Source organism: Buteo buteo, chromosome 14, assembly GCF_964188355.1.
Source record: "Buteo buteo chromosome 14, bButBut1.hap1.1, whole genome shotgun sequence".
Taxonomy (NCBI): Eukaryota; Metazoa; Chordata; class Aves; order Accipitriformes; family Accipitridae; genus Buteo; species Buteo buteo.
The window spans coordinates 33,310,132-33,328,383 of record NC_134184.1 but is presented as its reverse complement, the minus strand read 5'-3'; the positions used below and the strand labels follow the sequence as shown (position 1 = coordinate 33,328,383).

Here is an 18,252-nt window from a genome sequence, read left to right as displayed (position 1 = left end):
AGGCCCCTCGGTCAGGCCGCGGCTGCCAGGTGGACGGGTGCTCCCCGTGGCTCCCCTCTCCGTAAGCTGCCGTTACTTCAGGGTACTGAATTCCTAAATAAATCCTTTTTTAAAAGGATTTTTAAAATCCTTTAAAAACCCCACCCGCCCAACCAGAACACAAAGATGCTGCGGTCCTAACCCACAAACTCAGTTCGACCCTGCCCAGTAAGCCCAGCGCTCCCGATTTTTGGGGGAGGTAAAAAAGCGCTGTTCCACCCCAGCGAGGCCCAGGCAGGGCCTGCCAGCCGCCTGGGCCGGGGCTCCGCCGCCCGGCCGCAGCCTTGGGGCAGGGGACCCCAAAAACCCGGCCCCGACCCCCCGCCGGCCGTTTCCCCGCCCGCCCGGAACCGCCGCTCAGCCGCCGGGGGCACCGCAGGCCGCCCGGCCCGGCCCGGCCCGGCCCGCCCACCGCCTCCCCGGCCCGCGTCTTCCCCGGGGCCGCGGCGGGGGCCGCGCCGCCTCCCTCGGCCGCCTATATAGGGGCGGCGGCGGCGGTAGTGGCGGGACGGTCCGGTCCGGTCCGGGTGCTGTGGTGAGCGGTGGTGCGGGGGCAGCGGCCTCGGTCTCTCCGCGGCGGGGGGTCCCCGGGCGGGAACCGGGCCTGGCGGGCGGGCCCGGGGTTGCGCCGCGGCCCCTGGGGAAGCTGCGGGCCGGGGCCGGGGTGAGGCGGCCTCCGGCCCCCGCAGGCCTCTGCCATCTCCCCGCGCCGCAGGCTGGGGCTTTCCCGCTGGAAACGGGCGGGTGCGGGGGGAGCCTTCCCCGGCCAAGGAGAGCTGCTCCCCCCCTGCCCCGCAGGCGGCGGTCCGGGCGGTGAAGAGCCGGTCTCCGCACCGGCCGCGGTCCCCGCCGTGACCTTGGGCGGCGGAGCCGGGGCCTTGCCTTGGCGGGCGGCCGCGGGGAGCGGTGCTGCCTGCGGGGTTTGGCTGCTTCGCGTTCGGAGACCGGCGCCGCAGCAGGGAACGGCGTGTGGGGCTCGGGGGGGGGCACGACTCTGCCGGAGCTCTTACGCCGGCGGATGCTTCTGTGTTGCCAGGTTGGAGGCTTGGATTCGCTTTGGGAGGAACGGAGCGGTTGTCGCCTCGCTGTATCTACCAGCCGGTTTTCATCTGCTCGCGTTACGACAAGTAGGAAGGAAAAAAGGAGGGAAGGTACGTACGTATGGAATACCGGGGTAGTTTTGACTAAGGCTGAAATCTTTGGAAAGTGGCAACGTGCCCCTGTAGATCAGGAAACTAAACTTCGTCGGTGCTTAAAGCTCCCATATTTTTATAGGCATCTCTTTTTTTATTTCTGCTGCCGAGCTTTCAGTGGGTATCTGTGGGTGATTTGGCATGTGCCCCCTTTGGGGACTGGCACAAGTTGATATGCACTCAGCATGATGCAAGCAGCACGTGTTTTACTGAATGCGGGCAATTGTTGCTCTCTGGTAATTCCCTTCATTCACAGGCTGTCTCGCTGATCTGTTGTTCTTTTCTTCCTCTAAATGAGAAGCAAAACTGCAGAGTGCTATGTGAACGCTAACAAGGTATACGGGATAATGAAGTGTAACTTGGTCTTGCAGCCTCTGCTTTGAAATAACACCTAACATACTATGGTTCAAATGAGACGGTTCAGCTCTCTAACCACAATTCAGAAATAGCATGTATTAGTGCCATTTATTACAAGAGTAGTGACTTTTTGGTTTTTAAACCCATTACATACAGATTCGTGCAACACATCTTAAACAGACTGGACATGCAAAGTTACTGAGTGACAGTATTTGGCCTACTGTTTTTTTGGTTTTTAAGCTTTGGGAATAATAAATCTGCTTAGAGACCAGCTTTCTTTAAAGCCTTGCTTGTATGCAAGTGTCTGTGCTTGTAATGTAAAAGTTGCACGAAGGATGTGGTTCATGCAGTGTGTTTTTTTATTATTCTTTCAATGTAGCCTACTGGAAATTACACTTCCCGTTCATATTACTCCAAAACATATTTGGGGAGGCAACAGGCTTCAAAAGAAGCATTACAGTAGGTAGAAGAGTGAAAAACATTCTGTTCACTGATGTGCTGTGCTTGAAGCCAGGCTTGAAAGTCAATGAGGGGCTGATTCATGTGTGTTATATGTGTGTGTTTTAAGACTCGTGCAACTTTTTTGACAGCACTGCTGGCCAAGTCTCTCGCTCAGCAACATAGTTCTGAAACAGTGGGAGCACTTTGGCTCAGTGATTTTACTCCAGATAAGCAAGCTTGTTTTAACTAGTCGCCCAGTGAAAGTACCTTGCTGCAAACTCGAGAACTGAATTAATTTGAATGTTTTATTTGAAAGTGTTGCCTTTGTATTTCTGCTTTCCAGCTGCCTTCCTGAGAGATGAGGTGTAATTCTTATTCATAATATGCTGGGGTGTGGGGGACTTGCACTGGGAACATGACAGCCAGACAGTTCTAGATGTTCATATTCATTCCCTTTCTACTCATCTTCTGAGAGCTACGTAGAAATACCTAATGTGCCTGTATCATCATGAATACAGTTTTCTTAGCTGTTGTTCACCATGAGGAGAGCAATTCTCTGTTTTGCTTTATAGGTGGGGAGCTGAGACAGAGTGGGGGGAAATATTCCTGCCAGCTACCCTTAGACATCTGATGGAGGCTATGCTTCTATAATCAGTAGAAAGGTAATGCTCAGCACTGGTCCCTGGAGGTACTCTTTGCTTTCGTTGGAGAGATCCAGGGAGACTAGAAGCTGGAAAGCCCAAGTACTCTGAAGCTAGGCAGTGATACTCCAGAGGACTTGCCTAATGTGGCAAAGCCAGTCAGTCAAAATATGCTACGTCTCAGTCCTGGGGATGAGCATTTTCTGTCTCTCAATGGTTTAAAACAAGCTAAATGGAAGAGTGGAAGTGAAAGCATTTGCATGATGCTTTTGCCTGTCGAAGTTATTGTTGTAAATCATGTATTCTTCATCTGTCTCTTCCCTCAGGAGACAAATATCTTGACACCTGCCAGGAAACAGGAGACTTCACTCTGAAGGAACTGATAAACAGGTGTGAAGCATGAGGATCAACTCAGCTATTCAGGCTGCTATTGACCTCACAGCAGGAGCTGCAGGTAATGCTGGAGAGAACTTAATTGCACAAAACTTTTGAGGGACAGTTTTAATAGCTTTGACAAATGTAAGAGCAGTTTCCTGTTGCTATAAAAAGCCTTGCCTTCTGTGTTTTAAGGATATGGAGGTGAAGCAGCTGACCTCAGCCAGCGTGGTAACTGCATCACTATTGTTCGTTCCTGGCAAAACCCCTGTCACACAGTGAAGGTGTAACCCTTATTTCAGACTAATGATTTTCTAGAAGGAGGTTTAAGTTTCAGTGTTAGTTCTCATGCTTACATGAGTTCAAGAATCAGTCACAAGCCGAGTTTTGGAATGAACTCAAACAGTGTGTGACTGATTGAGGTGCTGCTTTTGTCACAGGAACCCTCTCTAATGTAAATGGGCAAGAGGCTATCGGAAGGGTTATTGGCTCAGACAACATCCCAGTGTGAATCTTTAAAAGCTGGGAAGCTTAGTAGTAGGACTGATGATGATGAACTCGGTTAACTAACTTCCACATTGGTCTAGTCTGTGCTATAAAGTTTTGCTGGACCAGTTGTGACAGTCACAAATGTAGAAACAATTGCTTGGTCTCGGTGACATTACCATGTTGGTCGTGTCCGTGGCTGAGGGATGAATTGGTTTAACTCCACTAGGGAAAAAAGGGTCTTTTTGATGTTTCGAAGCTGACTGTGTTTAGACAAATCTTTCCTTCCACCTTTTCTGTGTAATGTACTGTTGTAACCAGTTTAAACAATTTAATGTTTTTCTTCCCATGCAATAACTATTACAGTCAGTCCTTTTATGATGGTGTTAATGCTGCAAATATGACAGTATTAATGGTGTTACATGCATTCAAGGGTAGTTATTTGAGGTCATTTGTCGGAGTGGAGTTAACCTTACTGCAGTGAGAAGGCAAGTAGTGACAGATAACATGAGTCCCATGTAGCACCTTTGTAAAGCATTTCATCTGCCACCACATTTTGCCCAGTGAATACCTGCTTTGTTAGCCTTTGCAAAATATGTTATTGACTAGACAACACCCTCTTTCCCTGCAAGGGAAGAGGAGTGTTTCTGCTCTTATTCCTTTGCTGCCTTAGAAAAAATAAGTTCATTAGTCTGTTTATTGTCCTTGGGTTTTGGGTCCTCAGTAAAGAATAGCTGTTATCTGCTCTGTTTCCCAAAGTAGCAACTTAATATCTGTGCAGTTCTTCATGGTTTTGTGGGTGATACCAGGTGCTTATATGGGAGGTGTGAATGCTTTCCTTCCAGGTACTTCAGCTCAGGAGTGCTGCTGTTAACATCCAGGGCAGTGGAGCACTCTGGCTTAGGAAGTTGTCTTTCTGGGTTGAAGCCTGGTCTCTCTCATCTTAGCTACTACAAGAGCTGGAAACTAACATTAGCTTAGAAATCCATTGCTTAGTGATGCTGTTCCATGCCTGCATTCAGGCTAAAAGGGCATGCACTTGAGGTTTGCCTGCTTTTTGGCAGTAGAGCTTAGAGGATCTTGGAGCTAATTATGCTCTTTTTTTATCTGGTACAGTTCTCCTTCAGTTAAGATGAAGGAATTCAGACCTTTTTCAACATGACCTCACTAATCCTAAATCATTGTTCTCATTTTTTTTAATTTGCTACTGCTGTTGTGATGGATAGTTTTACTGTTCCTCTAGTATTTATTTCCCATATTCTTTCCACATACTTGCTTCGTATTGCCTATGTTCATTGGTAGTGCTTGTTTCTGAGTTAACATGTGTCTCTGCACTCTTTAGAAAGTGTATTTAACTAGGCAAACAGCTAGTTCCTCCAGCAAATGTGTAACCTAGTTTTACCTTCCTCCCCAGATACACTCTTGACTAGCTGATAAGTAATGACATATTGGGCAAGTAAATTCTGAACAGGAATAAATAAGTCATTTAGCTGCCTGTGGGTCAGTCCTTTGCTGAGGATCTGAGCAACCTCTAATCACTTCTTTGACTAAGTAGGACTCTTTTCCTCAGTGTTCCCATGTTATTATTAGGACCACATTTGTCTAAATGCTCAAGTAGTGCTGACTTTCTGGTTTGTTTTGGGTTTTTTTACTCTTTACTGCTGGCTGGAAGAACTACTTTTTTTTCTTTAATATTTTGGATATTAACTGGGGCTCTTGGTCTTTACCTTGAGGCTTACAAAGTTCGTTGCTGTAGTTTACTGGGCTTCTTGTGCCACCTCCAATGACAGTGTAAGGAGAGTTTTTTCTCTTTTTGGAACAGCCATTCACAGTCAACTTCCCATTTTTCAGCTTTGCATTGCCAAGAGCATTCGTGGTTTTCCTGGGCTTCTTCCAACAGCCATTATCTTACTGCATGTGGATGTTTTAGGTTTACCTTTACACAGGAACCTAGCATTTGTCCTGTAGATTAATATCTACCTGACTTGCCTGCAAGTAGCATTGGCTGACCCTTTCCAGCTCTGCTCTTCATCTGGGGCTTACATGGACGTTACTGGTCTGAGCCAGCTACTTTCCTTGATTATCCCTCCCAGAGCAAGAAGCTCTTCATGCTTCCTTGCATGATTTGCTCTGAAGCTTTTAATGATGCATCTGGTTGAGAATGAGGTTTTATGGCAGGTAGATCTTGAGTTCCTCTTAAAGGCCTGAAGTACCTCTTTGCAGAGGAGCAATGACAATATAACAGAAGTGTGTTTGCAAAGAGTAAAATCAATTGAAAATAACCCTGGTTAAACAAACACTTGCTTCTTCTTCTCCCCACTTAGAAGAAAAATAAATAATCTTAGTTGGATTCACATGTTTGTTTCTATTTCAGTTTCCTTATCTGCATTTACAGATAATTATTTCTGTTTTGTAGCTGAAAAAGCATCTTGTTAATTTGCCCTCTTTAAGGTATATGCATGTCAGCTGTGCTTGGGTTAAAGATCAGCTTCTGTTTTAGGATGGTGGTTCTCTTGCTAAAAAAGCAAACCCATAAAGCCTATATAAGGTACACCTATCATATGCTTCCTGTTAGGTATTGGCTTCTAATAGATTGCTGTCAGTGTCCACTGGCATTTCTTACTGAACGAGTGTAACATTAGCTCTTTCTGCAGACTACTGAATTGAGTTAGAGCTTGTGGAAGAACTGCACTGTGAGCAAAGTGGTTATTGATGACACTGATGGAAATATCTCACAAGTTTTCAGGGCATTGACCTTGCAGTTCAGTTTGAAAAAGATAAGATGTTATGTAACTTTGCCCTTTTGTCCTTTTTCAGCTTATACTGGACACTTTCTTCCAGTATGTGGGAATAAGTGTACATAAGTATTACCTGGAGTTTTAAAGTAAAGGGCTTGAGTCTTTGGTTATCATTTTATAATGCATCATCAGTTTTAGCACTCTCAGCAGTGTTCCTCTTGTCCTGGAGGAATCTTTGTCTCACTTGATTACAAATCTTTCAGGTTTTTGTTATTATTGGAATGTAAAATCAGATGACTTATGAACTACTGTGTTAATGAGCAATGGAAAATGTTGCTTAACTCATTAACACAAGTGGCTTGATTGCAGAACAATACCTCTAATTCAGTACCCGTTTATGTAAGTGAACTGATTCATTTTGATGCTTGCTTTTAGTAAGGTAAAAGAATGTTTAATGAGAATCAAGCTGTTACTGCTCTTGTGCCTGTTTTTTTGTTTGGGTGGGTTTTTTCCCTTCCTTCGGGAAACTAAATTCACCACTGACAATTGATGCCATTGTGCTAAAATCAGTGTGCTTGTCTTTCCTTGCAGAGATTTAATTCATCTTTGCTTTCTGCATGATTTTCCTGATAGTGCTGTTTGTGTACAAGTGTTCAGTTGTGATAACCTTCAGCCACCCTTTTAACTTCCCCTGCTTGCTTAGGTGGGACTGCGTGCGTGGTGACTGGCCAGCCCTTTGACACCGCAAAGGTGAAGATGCAGACATTCCCCGACATGTACAGAGGAATTGTTGACTGTTTTGTGAAAACCTATAAGCAAGTGGGGTTTCGAGGCTTCTACAAGGGAACCACACCAGCACTTGTAGCCAACATCGCGGAGAACTCCGTTCTATTCATGTGCTATGGATTTTGCCAACAAATTGTGAGAAGAATTGTTGGAGTAGACAGGAAAACAAAGCTCAGGTTAGTAATAGAAATCTGTTTCATATTTAAAAATAACTAAATAAAACAATCCTGCAACTGCTGCTTGCAAATACTGTATTGTCAGGGTGCAGCTGATGTCCCAGGCCCTGCTCTGCCAGTATGTAGTGTAGTAAGTTTTGGAATATAGACCTTTGTGCTAGGAAATGGTGTCTAACTACAACAGAGCCATTTACTTGTCACTGCAGCTGGCTGGCTTAGATAATCAGAACTTAGCTAGAATATTCAAGACCTGGTATGTTTTTACCAAAGGAACTGAGCATTGCAACACCTGAAAGTTAGTATTCCCTTGATCTCTAGGTGATTCTGACTTTGCAGGGGAGGTAGTGGCTCTTCTTACAAGGATGCATACTAAGGGGAAGGACACTTTTTTTAATACTGCCTTGCTTTTAAAAAAATTATTTATGAGTTTCAAAAGCTTGAATGTAATGGTAGTTAGACCAAAGGTCTAATTTTGCACAGTGTGTTGTCTACAGCACTGGCAGTAAGTGGTTGCCTAAGGAATGAAAAAGAAGAGAGGGAAGTGTCTAATACTTCCTCTGAGTCCTGTGCCAGGCTGTGTTCTCAGTTGTTGATCCTGATGTGATCCAGTCAGTGACCTTGGATCTCTTTTGAAGCACTTGTCCAGTCTCCTCTCAAATTCTTTTAAGTTCCTTGCGTCTGCAGTATGCTTTAGCAGGGAGTTCTGCAGGTGATAGTCATTAATTCTGTAACTGGAAGAGGCAGTTGATCCTTAGCCATGGTCTACATGCTATATGGGATTTTGCAGACCTCTGTCCGTTGCTTCATGCCCCTCTTCCCCACCTGAGTCTTTTCCTAGATGGAAGGATCCCAGCTCTCCTAGTCAGTGAGCACTCCAAAACTGTTCCTTTAGCTGTCCTTGCTGTCTTTCCCTGAAACTCTTGTAATTCTAATGTGTCTGGGGTTTTAGCTTATGAGACCAGAGCTGTGCAGAGTATTCAGGGCGTGATCAAGTCATGGATTTATGCACTGGCATAATGATCGTAATCTCTTTCTAGCTAGGATGGCTTTTCTCCAGGTGCATCACTTGAGCTGTCAGTGGTCCAGCAGTCTCAGTGTGCCTTACCATTACGCATTTCTCAAGGTATGTCTTCTGTGCAGCACTGAGAGTAGCTGCACCTTCTCCATCCTTCTGCTGCCCCGTAGTGTATAAAAGACTTCTCATAACTGTCCTAACTCCATTCAAAGAGTGATGCAAGGTTAATGACATTCAGCTTTTATTAATAGCTCTGTTCTGCCTCTGTTGCCTCTGTTTGCAAATGGAAGTAGCTGGGGAGGCCATGATTCTGCATTTGAGATCTCTGGCATGGCATGGGTAGCTACCTGAGTGCAAGGCAAGTATCTAAAAGTGGCATTAAGTGGGGTGTTCTCCTGTCACATGTTAAGATGTGCTGTATCTTAAGACTGAGGCCTGCTGTGAGGGAGTATGAAGTGATGAAGAAACAAATTATATTAATTGCTCTCTACTTGTATTCTCTTTCACTGTCTTCTGGCAGTTGAGACAGAACTGTTTTCACCTTTTTTATTGCTTTCTTAGATCAGGGGGTTTCTGCTTGCTTAGCTTACAGACCCCTTATCTTTTCCTACCCACTAAAATGTAGGAGGGAGGCCTACCAACAGCATGCTTTGCTTCTTAACCATCTTTTGCGATCTTTCTGGGAGGCAGACCACAAACTTGCAGAAGTCCTAGGATCATCTCCTCAAGTGACTGAGACAGCATGTTTATGGTGTATGTAGGGGAGGTAGCACAGGAAACTTTCAAATAGTGTATATATATATAGGTGTACTACTACAAATCTTTGGAGTAGGATACAGAATGGGAATGCAATTTGAGTATGTAGCAATAGCATGTGCCTCTGACATCTGACCCTTCTTTCCTTGGTCAGGTAATGGTGTTTTTCAGACCCAGGATGGCTGTTTAATACTTTGTTGATTGAATAGCAAATAGTGTGACTGCATGGCTCTGCTAGGACAAAACACTAAAGGATTTAAGTTAACTTAAAAGATTTCTCCCTTGGTGCTGCTCTCTTGATCTCTTAATCTGGATCATTGTGGGGGCATCTTACGAGGTGCATGTATGAGAGAATTGTATTGACATGGTCTGCAGTGGTGCCCTGAGTACATGTAGTCTGTCCAAGATGTCTCCACTCATTCTTATTGTGGAAGAGTCAAGAAGTCTTTGTAGTGTGCTGTAGGGGAGGGAAGAAACCCTGATGAGGGTAACCTCCAGGCATGACAAGTAAAGAACTATAATTACCTTCATTGCCTCTGCTGTTTAAAAACTGTCATACCATCTTAGCCTGAAGAAGAAAATGCATCAAGTCACAAACTGAGGTGAACCTCACCATTTTTCTTACCCATATGTAGGCAATTGCTTCTCACTTTTTCATTATTTCATGATGCTTGAGATTTCTCAAAGCCAGCTATAATAGTTTGGTTTTGTTTTAAGTTACCTTTTCAGTCATACCTTTTAAATGGCTTAGGAATAAGCTTGCCTAGTGTGCCTGTGTTTAGGGATACTCTGGTCAGTGTGTGAAGCCTTGCAAAACTGTTACAAGGACAGTTACAAAACAACACTTTTTCTAGTTAAAAGAGTACATGCCACTGATGCATGCGTCAAAAAGAAAACAAATGGCGAGAGAAATGCTAAATTCTATTTATCTTTTAACATCCATTTAGTTCAACCAAACTGATTTCATTCCATGCTAAAGTCTAAACTAGACAACCAAATTGAAAGAGAGGTGCTAAATTCCATTTGTCTTTAAATGCCCATTTAGTCTAACCAAACTGATTTTGTTCTGTGCCAAAGTCTAAACTGAGAGAACTATTATCCTTGTTCACCTCCGTTTGACTTTCTCATTACGTGACTAGTCATCTTCAGCAGGTTATTTTCTTTGAAAAAACAAGATAAATGCCTTTTATAGAAGCAGCAGCAGTGTTAAGAGTAGAAAGATTCTTGCTCCTGTGATGTGTGATCAAAACTCTGCCATCCGGAAAAAATACTGAATTAGGTATTTTGAGTTGAGAGGGAACTTGAACAGAATTCAAGGCTTATCACTTCTGCAATGAGGTTTCCTATATTAAAGACCAAAGCCTAAATAGCAGGTCTAGTTGAATTTTTGTATGTAGAATTAAACATCAACATGCAAAAGTAGATAAGATCTGAATTATGGCTAAATCTAGTCCTTTATGTACGTGTGTCAGAATTCTTTTCGTCTGATAGCATCTGTTTTTTTTTTTCTTTTGAAGGAGGAAGGATCCTGTGCACTCCTTAGTGCATAGTTAGGAATCACCTCTTCCATGTTTTCTTATCCTAATTCTTTAACGTGTAACCTTATTACCTTGCTCTAGCTCATAGCTTAATGACTGCAGGGCTCAGCCACATACTGTATTTTTAACTCTGCCTTGCTCTGTCTTGAGCTTTAGTGGGTTGCAATTCAGATCCCTGTTAATGCCAAGCTGTGTGCTTCAAGATGGTTGTGCAATCAGTGTTGCCATTTCTTTCTTGCTGCATATTATTCAGTTGCTGCTCTGCAGGCAGTTACTGATTTCTTCCACTTTGACAGTTCTTGTCACTGCCATATCTGAATATGTCAAAAGCTTTGCTTCATGTCACAACTTTAGTTCCATGATGCTTCTGTAAGGTGAAAAGTTAATCTCTGATACTGTAGCTGTATAAAACTGCTGGGCACAGGGCAAACATCTCCCTTGTATGGAAAGAATTTCTGTGTAGCTGCGAGGTCAGTTTTGGCTGTGCTGACTCCCCAGGTTCTGAAAGAAGAGAGAAGCTCAGCTTGTTCTGTGCTATGGCGCAGCTCCTGTCCAACATACCAGTGTCTGTAGGAGCCTGTTTAAAGTGTATCATAAAGCAGTATGGTCCTGGAGTTACCAGCCTTTTGAGGCCTGGCAGTTTAGCAGCCCAGACTTTGCAATATGTGTAAAAATCACTGCAAAGTAAGCCCCAGTTTTGGAATACTGTGAGTCAGTGCAGGTTATGGTGCTGTCTTGTTCAGTGGTGGGGTTTATGTTTGCACTATCTCTGATTCACATGGTTGTGTTCATGGCAACACATCTGTAGAAAGATTATAGTGGTCCATTGTGCCTTGCTTTCAGATTTCTAACATCTTCCACTGAAAACCTGTATTAATATTGATGAGGTGAATTTGAAAACATTGACATCTGTATGAGGTGATTATTGCTTCTGTTCTCTTTGAGGAAGTAACTAGTACCCCAAAGTTGCCCAGTAAAACAAGTGTATGGAAATCTTTATAAAAGCCAAGAAGGGGAAGGTTTGATAGTGTTTATTCTGCTGCAGTCACTAAAGTATAGCAAAAAGGATAAAGGTTGCAACATATCTTAATTGGGTGTCAAAAGCATGTATTTGAGTTGTATATGAAGATGGAATGAGCTAGGTTTTTCATCTCCCTAGTTCAAGTAACTGCCCTTTTCCCTTGAGACTCTTTCCCCTTTTCCCCAAGACTGTGCGTCAGTGTTTCTTGATATTTAGAGTAGGGGTTCAGGAAGCTGATTGCTGGTGCAGTGGCTCCACTGCGCTGATAGTCAGTGCCCAAATACCTTCTGCAGTTTCTCTCTTGCAGTGATCTGCAGAATGCTGCTGCAGGCTCCTTCGCCTCTGCCTTTGCCACCCTTGTCCTCTGTCCCACAGAGCTGGTGAAGTGCCGGCTGCAGGCCATGCATGAAATGCAGTTGTCAGGAAAGATAATCCAGGGACATAAGTAAGTATATACCCTGCCCAGAATCTCTGAAACCCTTTTATATGTATTTATTATTTTTAATTCTCTATTGGCTCAGTGTCACATTTGTAGTGCACTGTTAACCGGAGAGGAGTTGTGGCTGGGAGGGTCGCAGTCTGGAAGTCTTTATGGTACTGGTAAAGCTGGATGCCAGTGAAGGGCTCCCAGCAGGATCTTGTTCTAAGTCTTACTTGAATTCTGTTGTCTACACAATGGGTCTAACCCTTAATTGTTGCTGCAGTTGCCTACTGTTCTGTAACCTTCTCATTATCTGGCTATTAAGCATCACTAACTGGATCAACCTCTCTCTCAGTACAGTTTGGTCAGTAGTGAAGGGTGTTATTCAAAAGGATGGTCCCCTTGGATTTTACCGTGGCCTGTCAAGCACTCTGCTGCGGGAAGTCCCAGGCTATTTCTTCTTCTTTGGAGGGTATGAACTGAGCCGGACATTCTTTGCCTCTGGGAGATCAAAAGATGAATTAGGTATGGTGCCTCTTTTCCCAGGTGGATTTTAGCATGCTGTCATGGGGGACATAAAGGGAGGTGGTGGGGATTTTTTCCCTGAACATACACTAATGATGCACAGCAGTTGTAAAATACATGTAAAATGAAGGAAACTGGACATACTAAATATGGAGGTCTACATTTTGTGTACTTATAGTAATGAATTATTGAAGTGACCACTTTCCAATGGAGCAGGATGTATTAAAAAAGGAAAATAAATAGTGAGCTTACACTAATACTACTAAACTACTTAAATATCTGACCCTACAGTGTAACACAATTATTTCATTTCAGCAGCTGTTCAGAGTGATTTTTTTGAAGTCTTTAGCTGTATTCTCTTGAACAGTGTGTTCAAGTGTATGCTGACCATTTGATGTAATTACAATGATAGTAAGAGAACACTGAGATTGAAAATTAGACATGAAAAAATGAGATGGCCAGAATAAAGATTGCTTGTCTCTTGCTGAAAGACTGAATGGTAATACTTTGTCTTGGTGGGAGTTAGGATTTTAGCTGCATGCATTCTGGTCTCTGTTGCAAAATATTTCTAAACATCTTATTTGAAACACAAAATCAGGTTACATCGTGAAAAATGACTGATCACAAAGTAATTTCACTGTACCAAATAAATCTCTATATAGGTGATTCATGACACTATGTGATGTTACTCTAAGCCATTTCACAATTAGCCTTAGAAAGTGATTACAAGTGTGAAAGGGGTGGAGTTAATTTAGTTAATACACCCAAACCAGCATTCCAAGTTATGCTTTTTTAGCATGGCCAATAATCTAACGGGCTAAGAGGCACTCCTTATAACCTTTGAGCTTCTGGTTAGACTTGTAACTTACCAGTGGCTTAGAACTAATTTACAGGTTTGTGGGAGAGCAGAAACTGCTCTTTTGTCATAAGCAGGTTCCTCTGTGTTCTCCTTGACTTCTGTAGATTAAGTAATGTGATACTTACGTTGGTTAATATTTTGTGGTGTGTATAAAAGCTTATTTCTTAACTTTAGGTCCCATTCCTTTGCTACTAAGTGGAGGTTTTGGAGGCAGCTGTCTGTGGATTGCTGTGTATCCTGTGGACTGTGTCAAATCTAGAATTCAGGTTCTTTCAATGGCTGGAAAACAGGCAGGCTTTATGGGAACATTTGTAACTGTTGTGAGAACTGAAGGTGAGTATGCAGTTTATCAGATGAATCTGTAGGGCTGCAGATTGAAATCTATACCCTCCAATACCAGAAAGTGCTTAAGAAATCTAGTCCACTGATAATGTGTTAGAGACAGACAATAACTGTTTCTAACAAATATTGATGCTTCATGTAGTTTGGAAAGCTTTGAATCTAGAAACTGAGGCATGGCAGATGCAGTAGGTCTCTTGGTTCAGGAGACAATTTACTTTAACAAAAGCTCAGTATGCACTAAAAGCAGATAATGGAATGAGTTCCACTACCCATGAACAAACCTATACATGGAAATTGAAGGAACTGGTTGAGTCAAGTACAGAATTTTTCTTTACCTCTAGAAGTTAATATATGGCTGACTGAGGGCTGTTTGATAAATCAATCTTATCTAGCCTGGCAACTTGGGGCATCTACCTCAGTGTTTTACCTCTGGAAAAGGCCTGCACCAGGCACTTCAGAAGGTGGTGTAAGAATGTACATGGCAGCAGATGGGAATCCTGGCCCTGTTGCTAGGGGAGATACTCACCGGAGCTGGAGTCTGACTTGGGGCACAGCTCCAACAGGGTTCTGCTGTTCTTTCTGTCCTCTGGGCTGCTGTGTATCCTCAGGTGACCAAGGCAGCCTTGTGAAGACCCTGTCATACCTGAGATAAGCTTCTACCATAAGCACTTAAATGGCTAAACTTGTGTTAGAACTCTAGATACTCCTCCTCTATGGATATCCAGCAACACTGTGGTTAGCAGCTACACCAGTGAATTCAGCTCTGTGTGTGTGTGCGCCCCTCTAAACAGAAGCATTTTACTTCAGTATCCTTTGAAGGTAAAAGCACAGTGATTGATGCAGATAGGCTGTTTAATAAATTGCTGACTGGCTCTGATTTCATTTCCAGGTGTACTTGCCTTGTATTCTGGACTAAAACCAACTATGATCCGTGCATTCCTGGCCAATGGGGCGCTGTTCCTTGCCTATGAGTATAGCCGGAAACTTATGATGAAACAAATGGATTCTTACTGATACCTTCTAGCAGCTGGAGAAGAAAAGGTTGTTTAAGGATCATTTAAATAAATGATCAAAAACCTGTAGATCACATCATGGTCTGAGCAGGGCTAAATCAGTGACCTAATTTTAGGAACTTGACTCCAGTTTAGGATTTATAATCTTTTTAAATTCAGGTGATTTCATAGTACATGCTGCTTGAACTGGACCAGCAGAACTATCTCCATCTGGCAGATTCTGCACTGGTGGGTACATTGCATGTCATAAATGTATTTTCCTGACCTGTAATGGTGCTAAAAAGACTTCTCTTGAACTGTGGGGTTTAATGTAACATGCAGCAGTAGGCTGTGACTTAAGGCAAAGCACTGTTAAAATCTGTGCTGTGGTGGTGGACTTTCCCAGTTGTTGCTGGCAAGTGCCTGATTCAAAGTAACAGCAGTCCTGTCTAATCTTGCTGAAATGGCTGACACACACATCCCTCAGCTAGACCCCTGCCCTGCTTCAGCTCCCTTCTGTTCTGTGACTTGCCAAGGTCATGGCAGTTGGTGTCTGACTTGTATACCCTGTCCCAGTGAATGAGGCCTTATAAAAGTAGGAACCGTTCACCCTCTACCTTGTACTGGTATGTCTTAGAGCCTGAGATATGCCTGTGTTTGAGAAAAACATATAGTTACTGGGTTTGAGTCCATGCAGAACTTTATTTTCTGAATCCTTTCAAGAAGTGTTAGAATATGCTAAGCACCACTGAATTAAGCACTTAACATAAGGGAGGCTGCTGGCTCTGGGCATGGAACTGTAACTTTGTGCAGGCTTCTGTCTGGGTCACATTGACATGAATGAGTCTATGTGCTTGAAGGAGAGGAAGCAGAAGAGGAGCAGAAAGCCAGAACTGAGTTCTTAAAGACAACTCACACCATGGTCTCCATGGTGTAGCACACACTTACTTGGGCTGGAGTCCTGCCACTTGCTGCATCTCTTCAGCTGAGTGGAAAAAGCTGGTATGACTGGGTAGTTTGTATCACCTTCAGGCCTGGAGGGCATGCCTGCTTGGTCATGTTACTTGATTAAACATACAGTTCATTAGTGTTAATCAAAATGATGCAATAATACCTATTTCTAGATGCCACTTCCATTCTTGAAGTAGGCTGTTCTTTATACAAGCATGCTCTGCCTTGTAAGAAGCAGCTACTGCCTATCCTGGGAGAAAGCAAAGCAGGTCTCAGAGCCACACAGTTGGTGACTCAGGCTTGGAATTGCACAGAGGGATGTTGCCTGTGTGCTGTAAGTGACAACCCACCCTTGTGGAAGGCACAGACAGCTGTTTGACCCACCAAGTTCATCAGAGCTACATAGAGATCAGCAACCACAGTTCACCAGTGACTGCCAACAGTCACAGCTGGAACATCTTGGTTTTGCAGGTTATAGCTTCCCTTTCAGATCCCGGAAAAAGCTTTAGGCCTAGATGAAAGCATCTCAGTACCTACTGCCTCTTGCAGTGAGGCCAGGGTGCACTCCAGTGCCCTGTTACAGCCTCTTTGATGAGAGGTGGGTGCTGCAGTTCCACAAATGCTTTTTGCTTCCCCAGCCTTCACATGCAGCAGGAACTGTTCATCTCCCTTTCATACACCCATGAGATAAGGCAGTTAAAGCAGGGCATGGCTGAAGAATCTTCAGTATCTGTTGCACCTTTTTTACCTTGATGGACTGGTACACTAGGGGCAGTAATACTGTGCATCATCAGTATTTTAAAAGGAATTTATACCAAATGTTTAGATCATTCAGGTAAGAGGGTGGAGCTTTAGGAGGTGTTAGACTTGCCCTTCTTTTCAAAATTGTCTAGCCAAGAGAAATAGTATATTTGTACATGTTTCTAATAGTTATGAAAAGGTGAGGACTGACTCCACATCAGTGGAATACTTCAATCTATTTCTTAGATTTGTCTTTGCTTTCATTTTTTAAAGCTCATGGTTGCAGTTTTTAATACAAAAGTTGAAGCTTCAAGAGAAGCAGGATATTTAGAACTGAACCTACAGCAAGAAGCTGGTGACTAAGATAGACATGCATTTTGAAAGTTTAACATCAACTTCTGAAGGAAGCAGTAATTTTTCCATGCACAGCTGCTTAAGCTGTAGACATGTATCAGTTGTTCAGCTAAGAACTTCATAATGCTGGTATAGGAATTCATGGGAATAAAGTTTGATTTGATTAACTGAGTGCCTGGCTATTATTTATGCAAGAACACTTAACAAGCTTGTCTAGCTGAGAGCAAAGATAGATAGGTTGAATTCAGTGTCACCACCCCTCCAGAATTAAAGGATAAAGATTTCTACAATCAATGAAGGTATAAAGCCTTCAGAACTGAAGCAAAGTACCAGCTGTAACAAGGTGCTGTGAAACAACTGGACATTTCACATAATCTACTATGGAAAATAAATCCCATAGTACAGGCCTTGGCCTGGTGCTTTGTTAGTACCAAAGTCAGTTCTAATATTAAGGTTCAACTCAATGTCCAAGTTTCTAGACTGTTGATTATCCTGATTGATACACACTAAGGGGGAGTCCCCAACAGGTCACCTAAATTGCACATCTGTAAGTGATGAGTATCCACTACACTGAAGGCAGAGGTGGTCAGTGCTGCAGGGAATTCAGGAACTATTGTTACCATCAGAGCAGCAGTGCTTGGATCTCTTAAGAGAAATGTATCTATCTCATACAGCTGGTTTGTTACTCATTCCTGCTTATCCAATAGTTTTTACTTGACTATATGCTTCAGCTAGAAAAATCTGACTCCTGCTGCTACAGCCTTCACTGCTGTTACAGAAGATTAGCTTACTTCATAAGCAGGAGGAAGGTTCACCTCAACAGCCCTACAAGCTACTAGTAAGGGCAGCAATACCAATTGCGCAAGATAAGCCAAAAGGAACTTAGTCATCAGCCACCTCTAGCTGCAATGAGATAGCATCCTCTTCCAGCTCCTGGTACATGCAGTGCAGACACACAGGCCATAGCTGCCTTCTTGCTCCATCACCCTCTAGTGCTGCAGCCTTGGTCTCACTCCTGTCCAAGTGGGTACCTCCTCCTCCTCCTTTCCTCAGGCCAGAGACACAGGGGCTGCATTAACTTTGCCAGCTCCCCTCAACCTTGAGGGGCAGTTTGCCAAGTCTGTGTGCAATAACACAAGCAGCCTCTGAAACAACACTACAGTTTGGGTAGCAGCACACCCTTGCAGCAGAGGCTAGGCTGCAATAGCAGGCTCTGGAGCCAATAAATTCGACAGTTCTGACCTTCTGCTCATACCTCTCACATCTGTCAGAACACCACATCCAATTCTGTGTTCCCCAGTACAAGAAAGGCAGTGACATATCAAAGCAAGCCAAGCAGAGGACAATGAGGGCAGATGGTGGAGAGAACTGTAGCAAAGCTGAGGAGAGAACTTAGTGCTGCCTGCTGTTTCCTTGTTCATGGGAGGGGACAGAGCCAGGCCCTTCGAGAGACATACAGAGGCAGGACGAGAGTCAACAGCCACAATTCAGAACACAGGAAATTC

At 43.6% G+C, this 18,252-nt stretch overlaps 1 protein-coding gene across 2 annotated transcripts; it reads left to right on the top strand.

Annotated features, from left to right (window-relative positions):
* Window positions 1–16,918, top strand: SLC25A15 (solute carrier family 25 member 15). Of its 2 annotated transcripts, XR_012652965.1 has the most exons (10): window positions 1–574; window positions 1,076–1,190; window positions 2,998–3,125; window positions 6,974–7,232; window positions 11,870–12,007; window positions 12,339–12,508; window positions 13,542–13,700; window positions 14,599–14,750; window positions 14,882–14,950; window positions 16,667–16,918. XR_012652965.1 is itself a non-coding variant. In XM_075046324.1 (9 exons), the coding sequence occupies exons 3-8, from the start codon at window positions 3,071–3,073 to the stop codon at window positions 14,721–14,723; spliced, it is 906 nt and encodes a 301-aa protein (XP_074902425.1). In that variant the 5' UTR covers window positions 1–574; window positions 1,076–1,190; window positions 2,998–3,070; the 3' UTR covers window positions 14,724–14,750; window positions 14,882–16,918. The 2 variants fall into 2 exon arrangements, 1 of the variants encoding a protein (XP_074902425.1); XM_075046324.1 differs by having other exon boundaries at window positions 14,882–16,918.
* Window positions 16,919–18,252: the final 1,334 nt, after the last annotated feature.

Bases quoted from the DNA above. Each gene is read 5' to 3' on its own strand.
- SLC25A15 (XM_075046324.1), top strand. From the start codon at position 3,071: ATGAGGATCAACTCAGCTATTCAGGCTGCTATTGACCTCACAGCAGGA. The intron at 12,509-13,541 runs GTATGGTGCCTC...TCTTAACTTTAG, and splicing joins GAGATCAAAAGATGAATTAG to GTCCCATTCCTTTGCTACTA. The intron at 13,701-14,598 runs GTGAGTATGCAG...TTTCATTTCCAG, and splicing joins AACTGTTGTGAGAACTGAAG to GTGTACTTGCCTTGTATTCT.